At 41.8% G+C, this 13,705-nt stretch overlaps 1 protein-coding gene across 1 annotated transcript; it reads left to right on the top strand.

The window, feature by feature from the left end:
- Nucleotides 1–385: 385 nt before the first annotated feature.
- LOC121041980 (protein kish-A-like) lies at nt 386–6,173 on the top strand. Its single transcript, XM_040493250.1, has 2 exons — nt 386–625; nt 6,061–6,173. The coding sequence occupies exons 1-2, from the start codon at nt 412–414 to the stop codon at nt 6,171–6,173; spliced, it is 327 nt and encodes a 108-aa protein (XP_040349184.1). The 5' UTR covers nt 386–411.
- The last annotated feature ends 7,532 nt before the right edge of the window (nt 6,174–13,705 follow it).

The raw sequence follows: 13,705 nt of genomic DNA, 5'->3' as shown, positions 1-13,705 counted from the left end.
TTTCCTTTGTGGTGATTTCTTTTTTGACCCATTGGTTATTTAAGAGTGTGTTATTTAATTTCTGCACTTACGAATTCTTCAAATTTCCTTGTGTCATCAATTTCTATTTCATTCCACTATAGTTGGAGAACATAATCTATTTTCAATCTTGTTGATTTATTGAGGCTCATTTTACAGCTTAATGTATGGTGTCTTCTGGAGAATGTTCCATGTGTTCTTGATAAGACTGTGTGTTTGCTACTTTTGGGCAATGTGTTCTTAAAGTGATCTGATAGGTCTAGTTGCTTTATGATGTCATACATTATAAAGTTGGCTTGTACAATCTTGGATATATTACATAACGGAAATTATGAAGAAATTCTCAACAAAATATTCTGAAGGGGATGTGACTGGGGCTTTGCCGGCCTCACTATGTCTGCCATTTTTAATTTTCAGAGTCAGTTGACTGTAATCTTGCTGCTTATATATTCCTGTGCTTATATCCCATCCTTGGCACACAGCCTCCAGGACAGAAATAAAATTGGATTGTTGGGTATATTTTGGAAATGCTCCAGAATTGGTGAACAGAAGAGTCTTTATGTTGCAGTATGCTGTATAGTGATGGCCTTCAGCTTCCTCTCATACAGTAGCCTGGGAAAATATCATAATTTAATTGCCATCAGATTTCAGTATGAAAAAAGGATTTATCTGCAGAAAATAATGGAATGAATGGTTAGCTCTTTTATCTTAGAACATTGAATGAGATAAATTTTCAGCTGCTGTTGTCTATTTTTGTTGTTGGATCAATGTTCTGAAAAAATAAGATGTAAGCATTTAACACTCAGAGTTTAACATGTCTGTAGCAATCAGCCTCATTATTGTCACTACAACATTACATTTTGCAAATGTTATTCTGTTGTGTCAGATACCAGTTTGTAGTGAGGTTATATTTATATCTTATGTCTCTAAGGCATATAATAGAAAACAAAATTGATAAAGTACTCAAGTTCCTTTCATTGTGATTTGGAAATGAGAAATCTTTACAGAATGAGAAAAAAATATTCTGAGGGAATCCATGAATTTTGATAATTATCTCTACCTGGTGGGACTGTGATTGGCTTTCCCCCTTATTCTCTTTTCCTGTATTTTCCATGTTTGTTGTGACGAGCATGTATTATGTAATACTGATAAAATAAACTTAAATTAAAAAATCAGACAAAATGGAAGTATACAGTTGGAGAGACTTACTGAAGGAGGTAATGAAATTCTGGTAAGATTAATCCAGATATATTTCTCACCAAAAAACATTGTGCGAACAGCGGGTCCTCAGTAGCTATATGTTGAATCAAATATGATAGCTTTCCATCTGTCCAAACATTAAATATAAATATCAGGAATTGACTGGTCACTTTGGCTTTCATGTTAAACTTGCAGACTTAGCGCAGCTCATATGTGTAAGGTGTGAGAAAAGAAACCTCTAAGGATTGGACTCTTGAATCTTTCCTTTTTTGAGGATGAATCTCCTATTATCTGCCAACAGCCTTGCTGTTGTCAGTAAGATTGCCTGTTTTTGGATTTGGCAACTCCATAGCCAGTATTTTTTTATTTTATGCCAGAGGAATCTCAATTAAAGTTTCGCAGGCTATGTTTTGCTAATTGTTCAACATATTAGCAAATTTTAAGTTCCTACTCTATGAAATAATTATGTGTACTTGTTTCTGATTAGAGAACCAACAAAGATATTTGTTGGTTTATGTCCATGTTCGATCTGAAAAGTTTTGCAATGGTTTGAAGACGATGGAGTTATTTTCTACAACCTTCAAGGACTTTTGCTTTAGTGTACATTTTGGAAAGCTTAAAATACAGCATTGCCGTGACTTCTAACTGCTCCATTCTCGCTTGCAAGCAGAGCATTTGCAGAATCAGCATTTCTTGTAATAGGGTCATGTTGTAAAATGTGGTGCCATCTGCAAATAGATTAATAATATGTGAGGCAGTGCCAGTTTTTATGCCTTATAATTTGGGATGATTCTCATCACAACTGTGAGTGGTTCTATTGTGAAAGCAGAAGGAATAAGTAGATTGCGGTCTTGATTCTCACTGGATTGCAGTCTAGACTACATTTATTTTGGGGCAAGGCTTAGGTTCTTACACAGAGAAATAATAACCTAAAACACATTTCTCTTAAATCCTATTTTCTTTCTATTTCTGAAGAAATACTCCCTCTAGGGGGTTTCTAAATGCATGAACACATATTTTTTTGCAATTTACGGTAGTGAATTAAATAAAAATTTCCTCCATCAGTGTGTGCCAAGTTCCCGTTCCTAATAATCTGCTATGTTTAGGAGTGACAGGAGTACAAGTATTGGAGGAAAACACTTGCCCTTCTATTTTATTCTTCATTTGGCCTCTGAAAATTTATCATTGGAATATTTAAGTTGTTAACTTAGGAGCTTCAGGATACCAGCAGGCTATTCTGGACCAAAAAAGCTGATGATTATGTCTCCCTTAAGTTTTGAGAGGAATGTTTTAATATAAGGGTTGGAGGAGGCATGACGGTGCCCTGGGTAAAAACTGATGCACCTTCAAACCAAGTATTCTTGAAGTGTTTGACCTGAATTTATTTAGGGGAAAAGCTGAGCACTCTGTGGACTAAGGAGGACACTTCAGACCCCTGTTTTTAGTTTAGTTTAGTTTAGTTTAGTTTAGTTTTTTTAGCTCTGATCCCAGACTTCCATACCATACTCAGTGTAACAAAGATCTTGCAATGAATTTGAGCACTATTTTTTGCTTTTTAATGGAATAAGGAAAAGATAATGAAAAACACTTGTGGAACCATCATATGAAACAAAAAAAAATTGAATATTTGGTCATATTTGCTTCATATCTTCTCTCTCTTTTTATTTCTTTGTTTTAAAAAGTTCATTTATTTATTTTGAGAGACAGACAGAGAGAGAGAGAGAGAAGGCGAGGCAGAGAGAGAGAGAGGGAGAGAGAGAAACCCAAGTAGACTCTGTGCCATCAGTGCAGAGCCTGACACGGGGCTCGATCCCACGAACCATGAGATCATGACCTGAGCCAAAATAAAGAGTCAGAAGCTTAACTGACTGTACCACCCAGGGGCTCCATCTCTGTATCTTTTAAATAGGATAAAATATTACACATAAAGGTGAAGGCCCATTTCCCCTCACTCTCCCCAGAGGAAATGCTATCATGAATTTGGCTGTGAATCGAGTCCATATGTATATACTTTTATGAATCTGTAAACAATATGGAATGATGCTGTGCATTTTTGACATTTATATGAATGGTAGTATCCTTCATGCAATGTTCCAAAACAGGTTTTTTTCCCCACTAAATGTTGTATTTTTAAGCACTATCCTGATTGGTTTCCCGGAAACTTGCCCAACAAATCCACCCTTGAATTTGCCTCTGTTAATTTGTGAAGTCCATCATTAGGATACTCTTATAATATCCAGTTTGAAGACTTATTTATATGTTAAACAAAGATTTCTCTAACTTATAAGGATTCTTAAAATATTTAAGTTGGAGGATTCTACCCAAAATCAACGCTTAGCTTAATAAAAAAGAGGGGCGCCTGGGTGGCTCAGGCAGTTGGGCCTCTGACTTTGGCTCAGGTCATGATTTCATGGTTCATGGGTTCGAGACCCATGTCAGGTTCTGCGCTGGCAGTGCAGAGCCTTCTTGGGATTCTCTCTCTCCCTCTCGCTCTCTGCCCCTCTCCCACTTGTGTTCTCTCTCTCTCAAAATAAATAAACTTAAAAAAATAAGGAACAAAAACTGTCATCACAGATGTGTTTTTGCACCGTAAAGCAAAAACACTAATGTCTTTGGATTTGGGATATTCATTTTTATTAAGAATAAAAACCATTTATCAGACCCCAATTTAAAAGAAAGTAGCTTGGCCGGTTAAGCATTTGACTTTGACTCAGGTCATGATCTTGCAGTTCGTCAGTTTGAGCCTCCCATCGGGCTTTGTGCTGACAGCTCAGAGCCTGGAGGCTACTTCAGATTCTGTGTGTCCCTCTCTCTGCCCTCCCCCCCCCCAAATAAATAAACATTAAAAAATAAAAAAAAGAAAGTAACTATACTGTAAATACAACATAAACTAGATATTTAAGGAATGGGTAAAATGACAAAACGAAATGTTTCTATATGTATTTTATCTTCAGTACATTTTGTACTACGCAATGAAGCTAGAATTACATAAATCATCCCGTGTTTGTTATTTATTGTAATTTCTGCGAATGTGAGAATTGAAAATAGGAATTACTTAGAAAGTACATAAATTTTCTGTTTAGTTGCAAGTAGCTGAAGCTTCCTGCGGTTGCCATTTCGGCAGTCCCCACTGGGTGGCAGCAGCAGCCTGCTCAACCCCCCAGCACTGGCAGCATCCAACATGGCATCCTTTCCGGTTCTGGTAGCCAGAAAGCTGTAATTATGTGGATTCTGAGTTGGAAGGCAGGATGGTTATTTAGAGGGACTCCCTCAAAATATTGTTAATATAGCATTGTGTAATCATAGTAGTATTGATGCATGTATCATGGAGGGTTTTTTTTTCCTTCTAATTTCTTTTTCTCCCCCTCCAAATAAACATTTTCTCCCATCTGTGTGGGCAACTGTGTATATACAAATAATCATTTTATCTCAAACCCACCACAGTATGAGCCAAGATATTGTCAAATATTAAACAAACACAATATGAGAAACATCGCCTCCCCCACCGAGATGCTGTAAACTACCGTTTAAGTGACAGGAGAGGTGCCAGTTTCTTTGGGAATGCTTTCTTACTCATTGTGAGAGCGTCACTTCCTAAGAGCATGTGGCACTGAAGGATTTACTCAGTCTTTGTAATGGCTATGGAATGGCTACATGGCACATGCTACTCCCATTAATGTCCGCTGAGATTCAGAGATAGTTGGGATGCAGAGTATTTCCAGCTTGCGTTAGTAATGTGCTTTTATAAGATGGACAACTGTAGAATAAGGGTGGCATTAGCGATTTCATTTAGGAAGACATCCAAATCTGCTTTTAGGAGCCCTCTACCTCGTATGTTGCTTCTAATAATGAGTGATGATCCTTGAAACCCCAGATATTGGCAACTACGCGGGGTCCTTCCAAGAGAGGAGAGTGTTTTAATTGGGTTTAGTGATTCACGTTTTTCAAGGTGAGTTTCCCCAGCCCTGGGGATATGGGATGATGTGCGAGGCATTTGGCAAAGCACAGGACAGATGTGGCATATATTCTTCCAGGGTCATATCTGCTCCTTGGACAATATAACACATTGTTATTGGGTTCTTATAAGTAAATCTGGAATCAAAGGAACATTCACACTAATTTTAAGATAAAGTGCAAGTCTTCAGTGAAGCGTCTTGCTTGTGATGGGCTGTTCGCTTTATATCTTGCAGACATTCTGGAGCCACGTGTTTTCTCTCTCCTGCCTTCGGAAGAAATAGTAAATAGAAAGGAAGAAATTTGAGAAGCACTAACCAATTAGCATGGATTTATTTAACATTAGCACCCACCTGTTACCTATAGTAGAGCTGACACTGGCCATGAACCGTAGGACTAGGGCATTTTGAACGGCCGGTTGGTGTTTAGAGCGATAAGGCCTTGTGAGGCCCTAACAGGGCACCAAATTGGGAGTTTTTGGACTGAAGAGGGATGGCACCAGGGCACTGGCTGCCTCCTGATGGTCAGAGGCTCCATATATTTTACCGTTTTCCCATGAAATACCTGGGACCCTTCTTGGTCTCCAGACTTCTTCCCCTGATATTTTTTCTCCTTAGCCTGGTTACTTCCTTAATTAAATCACTCCTGATCTGCACAGGGGTCCACACCATCTGAAATGTGAATACTTGGCATTTGGACTCCTCCATTCTAGATCCTACTCATTCAGGACCATCTTGCTTAGGTCCCAGCCCTTCAGATCAGAGATGGTTTGGATCCTCTGGTACACCTTCTTAAGCCTTCCAGGGGTTCTCACCTGAACTCCTTACCTTGGCTTTTATGGCTCTTCATGGTCTGGCTCTTGGCTTCTCTTCATTTCCCATTCTCCAGGCCCCCGTCGTGATTCAGCCACACTGGTGTTCGCGCCGCTCCTCAAACGTTTCGAGTCATTCCTCTCTCAGGGCCTTGTCTTGCTGTTCGTTCTTCCAGGAACGCTCTCCTAATACCAGTTTGGGTTGCCACCTCACATCTTCCACGCCCACCCACCAATGTGACTTGATGGGCGAGACCCCTTCCCAAATTACCTTCTTGACGTGGCCCCCTGTCACTCGTTATCACTTTATCTTGATTTTCTTGATTTCTTGATTTTCTTCACAGTCCTGATCACTACCTGCCATGTCATGTATTTATACATTCATCTATCTGCCTTCCCCTTTCCCTCCGCCAGACCATAAAATCCATTAGGGTGGGGCCATTATCTTGTTCAACGCTGTATCACCAGAACCGCAAATAGTGCCTGGCTTACAGTGAGTGCTCAAAACAAATTTGTTGTACGGGTGGCTCAGCTCTGCCATTTTACAGATCTGAGCACTGAGGTCCAGGGATGTATATAAGGCCAGGGGCTAGCGAGTGGGAGAACTGGCGGGCTTCTTCTCTGATGGCTCCTATGAGGCTGACCATTTCCATTTCTGAGCATGATAGTGCCCACTCTCTGTACCTCTCCATCTCACAACTGACTGTGTCTTGCCTTGTCTTATTCCTAAGTTGCTTCATATGTGGGTTGTGTCTCCATATCTAGAATATAAGCACCTTGAAGGCAGGCACAGTGACCTTTTCTTGTATTTACGGTGTGTAGCACCTTGTCAGGAACCCAAAAGATGGTTAATGAATGATTATTAAATTCTTACTTTTTTTTTTTTTTTTAAAGAAGTGTTATCTGGAAAATGTATGCAATTTATATATTGAGGCTAATGGGTCGTTTTTTAGAGTCAGGAATCCTGAATGCTTTCTGTGATTTTTAAAAGGCTGTCTCGGGGCGCCTGGGTGGCGCAGTCGGTTAGGTGTCCGACTTCAGCCAGGTCACGATCTCGCGGTCCGTGAGTTCGAGCCCCGCGTCGCGCTCTGGGCTGATGGCTCAGAGCCTGGAGCCTGTTTCCGATTCTGTGTCTCCCTCTCTCTCTGCCCCTCCCCCGTTCATGCTCTGTCTCTCTCTGTCCCAAAAATAAATAAACGTTGAAAAAAAAAATAAAAAATAAATAAATAAATAAAAGGCTGTCTCTTTACTCCTGACTCTCATAGTTCTATAAATTTTGGGAAGAGCAAAAGATACGTTTCCTCTTTTGGCATTTAACATCAAAAAGAAATATTTGCTTTAGCAAGATGCGGTAAAACACATCTTGGGGGACCACAGAGCTGTCGCCAGCACTGGGTTTTAGAAACGGCTGGCTAGTTTTATTACCAGTTAATGGCATTTGTAGTGGTGCTTTGGCAAATAACCATGAGAAATCAATTGTCAGGCATGGATGGTGTGAGAAAATTACTGTCAGTCTCTTGAAAACTCGCTGGGAATGAGGACTATGGGTCAGTAACTGCGTCAAGTGCGTGAAGACTAAGGCAAAGGGTTTACTCTGGGTGCGTGCTGTTCAAGAAGGAGGAAGATTTGGTGGTGCCTGATGCTAACGCACCTCTTCTTCTCACCACGTACACAGTCACCCAGGAGGGCTCTGAGCAGCACCTTCTTTATCTGGCAGAATTATCCCATTTCATTCATCCTGCAAATATAAGGAGTGTTTTCAGCAGTGCCTGAGAAAATCCTGAGTCCTGGGTCTGAAAGATACTTCATTATAGTGGTTAAGAGGATATCTGTGTTTGAACCCTGCCTCTACCAGTTATTTGCTCTAAGATCTTGGGCAAGTTATTTAAGCTCTCGCTAAGCATGTTTTCTTCTCTGTTAAATGGAAATAAAAAATGGTACCAAACGCGTGGGTTGTTGTGTAAGTGAGGAGCTATAGGTGAAGTGCTTATCACATTATCTGACAAACAGGAAGGGGTCAAAGCACTTTATTTTTTTATGTTTATTTTTTAAAATGCTTTTATTATTTATTTTTGAGAGAGAGACAGAGTGTGAGTGGGGTAGGGGCAGAGAGAGAGGGAGACACAGAATCTGAAGCAGGCTCCAGGCTCTGAGCTGTCAGCACAGAGTCCAACATGGGACTCAAACCCATGAACTGTGAGATCATGACCTGAGCTGAAGTCGGATGCTTAACGGACTGAGCCACCCAGGTGCCCCTTTATTTTTTTATTTTTATTTTTTTAAATGTTTATTTTGAGAGACAGAGAGAGAGAGAGAAAGAGAGAGAGCACCTGTGCAAGCGGGGGAGAGGCAGAGAGGGAGAGAGAGAGCATCCCAAGGAGGCCCCATGCTGTCACCACAGGGCCCAACGTGGGGCTTGATCTCACAGACTGTGAAAGCATTACCTGAGCGAAAATCATGAGTTAGATACTCAACCAACTGGGCCACCCAGGCGCCCCTAAAAGCATTTGATTTGTTTAATTAAAATTTGTAACATTTACTTATTTTTGAGAGACAGAGAGAGACAGAGTGCAAGTGGGGGTGGGGCAGAGAGAGAGAGAAAGAGAGAGAGAGAGAGAGAGGCAGAATCCCAAGCAGGCTCCAGGCTCTGAGCCCGATGCAGGGTTTGAACTCATGAACCATGAGATGATGACCTGAGCTGAAGTGGGTTGCTTAACTGACTGAGCCACTCAGGTCCCTCAAAGCATTTTAAATAAGTAAATACATGTGCTTGAGTAAAGAAGGGAGGAACCAGTCCAGCCAGTAGTTTTCCTGTCCTCCCAAACTATCCTGCTTATTTCTACCCCAGCTCCCCCTGCCCCCCAACTTCCCTAAGAAACGAGTCACAATTCTTTGGGATACTGGTTCACTCCTCAGTCAGCAACCCAGCAGAATTATTTTTCCTAGCCATTTCAGGCTCTGTGCTTGCAGATACCAAGTTACCTGGATTGGAGGTGAGTACAGAGCTAGGTGAAAACTGTTGAAGCAACCCAGGCCAGGAAGCCACCTGCCCTCACCAAATCTTTGGGGAGCGAAAGTGGCCCTGATGCCAAGGGTGGCCATCCGTTCCCTCTCCAGGGAGAGCAAGACCCCAAACTGAGGCTTACCGTGAGATTCTGGGTACTGAGGCAAACTTAGATTTGCAGTTCGGAAGTGAGCTGGGAGCCCAGCTCTTTGAGGGTCAATTTCACGCATGATTTCTTTGCGTAAAGTATCCACAGCGAGCGGAAGTATTGGAGAATGTAAATTTGGGCAGAGGACGATCCTCTTTTAAGATTGGGCGCATCGGTTGCAGGGCTAAGCACTGGCCCACTGACAATAAATACGCTGCCTCTGATCTCTGGGTTCCTTGTTGGTTGACAAGCTCTTACAGAAACAAAGGAAGTGGTGGCCTAAAAGGGACTGTCCCTTGTGGGGACCGTAAGTAGCTGGGACTGTTACCATCTGCTCATCTCAATTCAAATATTTAACAGGAGGTTGAAAACACAGAAGTTACTATGAAATTACCAGTTTATCTCCTGAACTGAATTTCTGTCGAGGAGGGGGAGGGGTCCCTTGTGGTAAGCGTCTGTTTTTCAGTTTTGGAGACTGCCAGGAGATGGCGCTAGGGCTTGGTTCTTAATGAATCCTTGGCGCACCAAAGAAAAGAAAATGCTTGGTGTAGTCTGTCTTTTGACAAAACCTTTCTTTCTCGGGAAATCTGAACAGAAACCCTGGCCTTGGCATTCCTCGGGTTAAATGCTCATCTCTTTTCATTTGGCAAAGAATTGAGTTTCTTGTCATGGTGCCCTACATTTTCAGTTAGAGAATCTCCATCATTGGATCTTGCTGCTTCTGGTGTTGTCCCGGAATATTTGCTAACGAAAAACAGAATCAAGCTTGGGGATTTTAAATGAATAAGATTAGAACTTTCCAGTAGGTTGCATGAAAAAAATACTAGAGATCGTGTTATTTGGAAAAGAGTAGGTGTTTTGGAGTATACCTTTTTTTTTTTTTTTTTTTTTTCCTTTTTAGATCCTTTTCACTAAATCTGCTGCAGTTAGCTCAGGAGCCAATATAGCTGATGCAAGAGATTCCAGCACTTTCTACCAGGCAGTGTTTATACTTCAGGGCTGATTTCCTACCAAGATTAATAAAAATAACCACCACAACATAAAAACTGCTTTATGGGCTTGCTTCCTGCATGCCACTGCTGGTGCTGAGCACGAGGCACTCATCGTATCATTTAATCCTTGTGATAATCTTCTGGAATACATACTCTATCATCACATTCTTCAGGCCAGAAAATTGGAGCTTAGGTTCTATAATCTGCCCAAAGCCACTCAACTAGAGCAGGGGTTGAAATCCAGAAATATGATTCCACGTCCTCATGTTGGACCACTGTGCCCACTGAAGCAGAGACTGTGGGGGATAACTGGGCACCCTGGAGGGAGTGCTCAGTGGTTCCAGGGAGCTCAGTGGGCTGAGAGCACACAGATATAGAGGTGTGGGAGTCAGCACTGAGCCACATCACATGGTTTCTCGCATCCGGGGACACAGGATTCAAGCTTCTGAGACCTGCACAATCTGAGCTCTGCTTCCCTCCCCTCTCCTGCTTGACTGCCACTGTTCAGGTACTTTTCTTTTTCCGTAATTTGCTAAGCCCATTTCTACTTCAGGGCCTTTGCACCTGCCGATCTTCTGCCTGGAGTTCTCTTCCCTCAAATCCTCACAGAGCTGGCTGTTTTTTCTCAGGGTCCAGTGTAGATATGACCTCCTTAGACAGCACTTTCTTGCCACATGATCTGATAAGGCTCCTCAGGTCTTTCTTATCCTATCACTCTCTTTCATCCTTTTCCTTGCCCTTGTGATGATCTCTGTGTTCTCAATTCATTAGCTGGTTTGTTTACCTGGATATTATGTTTTCCCTCTCATTAGAATGTAAGCTCTGTGAGATAGGGATCCTGACAGTCTGGTTCATTGCTGTATTCCTAGAACCTAGAACACTCCCAACACAGAGGAGGTGACTAATAAATATTTATTAATTGAATATGGTGGGAAGATGTGATAGTGATGGGATAGGTCATGGGAGGCGTGGTGTCACCCATCAGGAAGCTCCCAGTACCATTGGAAAGTCCAGGCTGGCATGAAACATTTGATGATCGATCCCTGGCAAAAGTCAGGGAAGCCATATTTAAAGTAGTGGTTAAAAAACATAGACCTGGGGCTTAGCTGCCTGGGTTTACATCCTGACTCTGATACCCACTGGCTGTGTGACCTTGGCTAAATTATCTTGCTCTTTTGTGCCTCAGTTTCCTCATCAGTAGGTTGAATAATAATAATGATAATAATAGTAATGCCCACCTCATGTGATTGTTATGAGGATTAAATGAGCTGATGGGTGTGGTGTGCTTGGATGCTGCCTGGCAGAGCGCTCTACAAATAACTGTCAAATACATAAAAGTGTAATCAAGCAAAAACCCTGTGACTGTAGAAATTTGGACAAAGGAAAATGTTAGTGTGGGGAAAGGCCCTGCTTCTTGGAGGAACCTGGATTGGATTCGATTGTGTTTGGATTGAGGGAGACGGGAGTAGGAGGGAAAGTTTGCATTTGTTCTGGTCCCTAATTGCTGTGCAGATAGAGATTCAAGAGGGGTTTTTTGAGCATGAGGAAAATGATTGACAGACATTCTTCCCCACCCCTCCATCACCTATCCCCCAAAGTATTCTAGGAATTCACTATATATAATGGGATTTTTTTAGAGCATTCATATTGTTCGGATTTAGCACATAACAGTGATTCTCTTCAAAGTAAACAACCCATAGCCTCTTCCCCTCAAGCCAAGGTCCTAGATGAAGAACAGGCTCTGAAGTGAATCTCAGTTGGGTCTAGGATGATTCAACTTGGGAGAAATGCAAATTCCTTACTCTTTTCTCTTGATTAAGTTCAAGCGACATGCACTGAGCACTAACTTTGTGCAAGGTAGATATGCAGAGTGTGGAGAGGGTGATAAACAACGACAATCCTGATGACATAAGGATCTCGAAGAAGTTTCAAATTAATGGTGATCCAGAGCCTGGAGCACAGTGATAGGGTTTGGTTTTCCCAAAGGGGAAACCAAAATGGAAGCAGAGAGAGGAACAAGACAGAAACCACAGTCCCAGGTCAGGACTACATGGCACAGAGTAACATGGGCTCACAGGCCCCAAGTGGAGGTGGCTCGGAGTGAGATGGAAGCATCTAATGATAACAGCAACATTGACAGCAAAGCAGAATGTTCATTTTTGTATCAGAGAGGGTGACTTCTGGACGAGGGCTTTGTGCATTTTGAACAAGGTGGGAGAAAAATGGAAAGAAGCCTGCTCTCAGCTATAAAGTGGACCTCAAAGCTTTTCTATTGATCGAAGGGAAATAATTACGATGATATCAGGAGAAGAGTCAATGGACTGCCAACACAGAACTACAGGTCTGATTTATGAAATCTCACCCACTCCCAACACATGGCCTCAGGACACAGTGGCAAATAATAGCATTTAATTAAAACACATAAAGCAGAAGTGTCAGTGACAGCATATGTCAAAATCAATAAAATGCTAATTTCTAAAGATTGTGTTTGCATGGGGTCTCAAAATTCCACAACAAAGAGCCTTTGTGGAAGGGAGCAGTCTTCCATTTCCTGTGGCTGGGATTATAGACCTGGGAGGTCCTCCAGCTCAAATCCCTATGCAGAAGATAAACTGAGGCCCAGAGAACTGATAGTTTCATAATAGAAGTAGTAGTAGGATGATAATCTGACTTTCAGCCTGCGGTTTTTCATCCTCTCCACCCTCTCTCTTTGAGTCCCAGAATTATTGGCAGGAATGCCCTCCCTCACTTCACAGCAGATGCCTGGATACCACCCCATGCCCCAGCTGATGGAAGAAATCTACCCACAGGGGCACAGGTGCCTCTAAATCTTCTCATAACACATGACATCTTCCTTGCCTGACTGCATCTTGACAAAGGTTTTTAATTGGCAACCCGCAGTGTGACATTTCTAAGTAGAATTGCTTCTTTGTGCCTGTAGGTCCCCTCCCAGGCTCTTGGATTTTGGCAGAGCGCTCAAAACATCAGCCTTGCAATCCGCTTTATCTTACTGAGATGCATTCTTGGAGGGCAAGAATGGTAGAGGAAACAAATTCTCTTTTAATTCATTTAGAACATAATTCAGTTTTGCAATGAATACGATTTTCTTCCATCCAGGTGATATCACTGGGTTAAATGCTAGTAATCCAAGTAGACTGTGTGGTTTTAGGATTGCATGGGGTTTCCATCACTTTCCAGCTCGCGGTCTAAAATTTGGGCATAGAGTACTGGAAACTCTGACTTTTCAAGACGTTGCTTGGCATTGATATCATTGACTAAAATGGAAAATGGGATATGCCTCAAGTCTTAATTGCCTTTGCATGCTTTGACTGGTGAGCCTTATCAAGGATCAACAGTGAAGAAAATAATATTTGGGTTTGTAGAAATGTGGGACTGAGGTGGGCATGGAAATTTCAACCCTAGGATGTCTGATTTCTTCTCACTCCCAGATTCCAGCTGAAAATGCTAACTTTGCCATTGCTCACAGACCAGAGAATGGGTATTCCTTCAGTGGAACATGATCTGTGCTTTTCTGGTTATTTGGTTCTCTACTGAATGCTCATGAATTCAGGTAGAGG

The sequence above is a fragment of the Herpailurus yagouaroundi genome, unplaced genomic scaffold (genome assembly GCF_014898765.1).
Source record: "Herpailurus yagouaroundi ecotype Mexico unplaced genomic scaffold, PumYag 29, whole genome shotgun sequence".
NCBI lineage: Eukaryota > Metazoa > Chordata > Mammalia > Carnivora > Felidae > Herpailurus > Herpailurus yagouaroundi.
The sequence above is the reverse complement of the archived record's forward strand: the minus strand, read 5'-3'. Positions and strand labels throughout refer to the sequence as shown.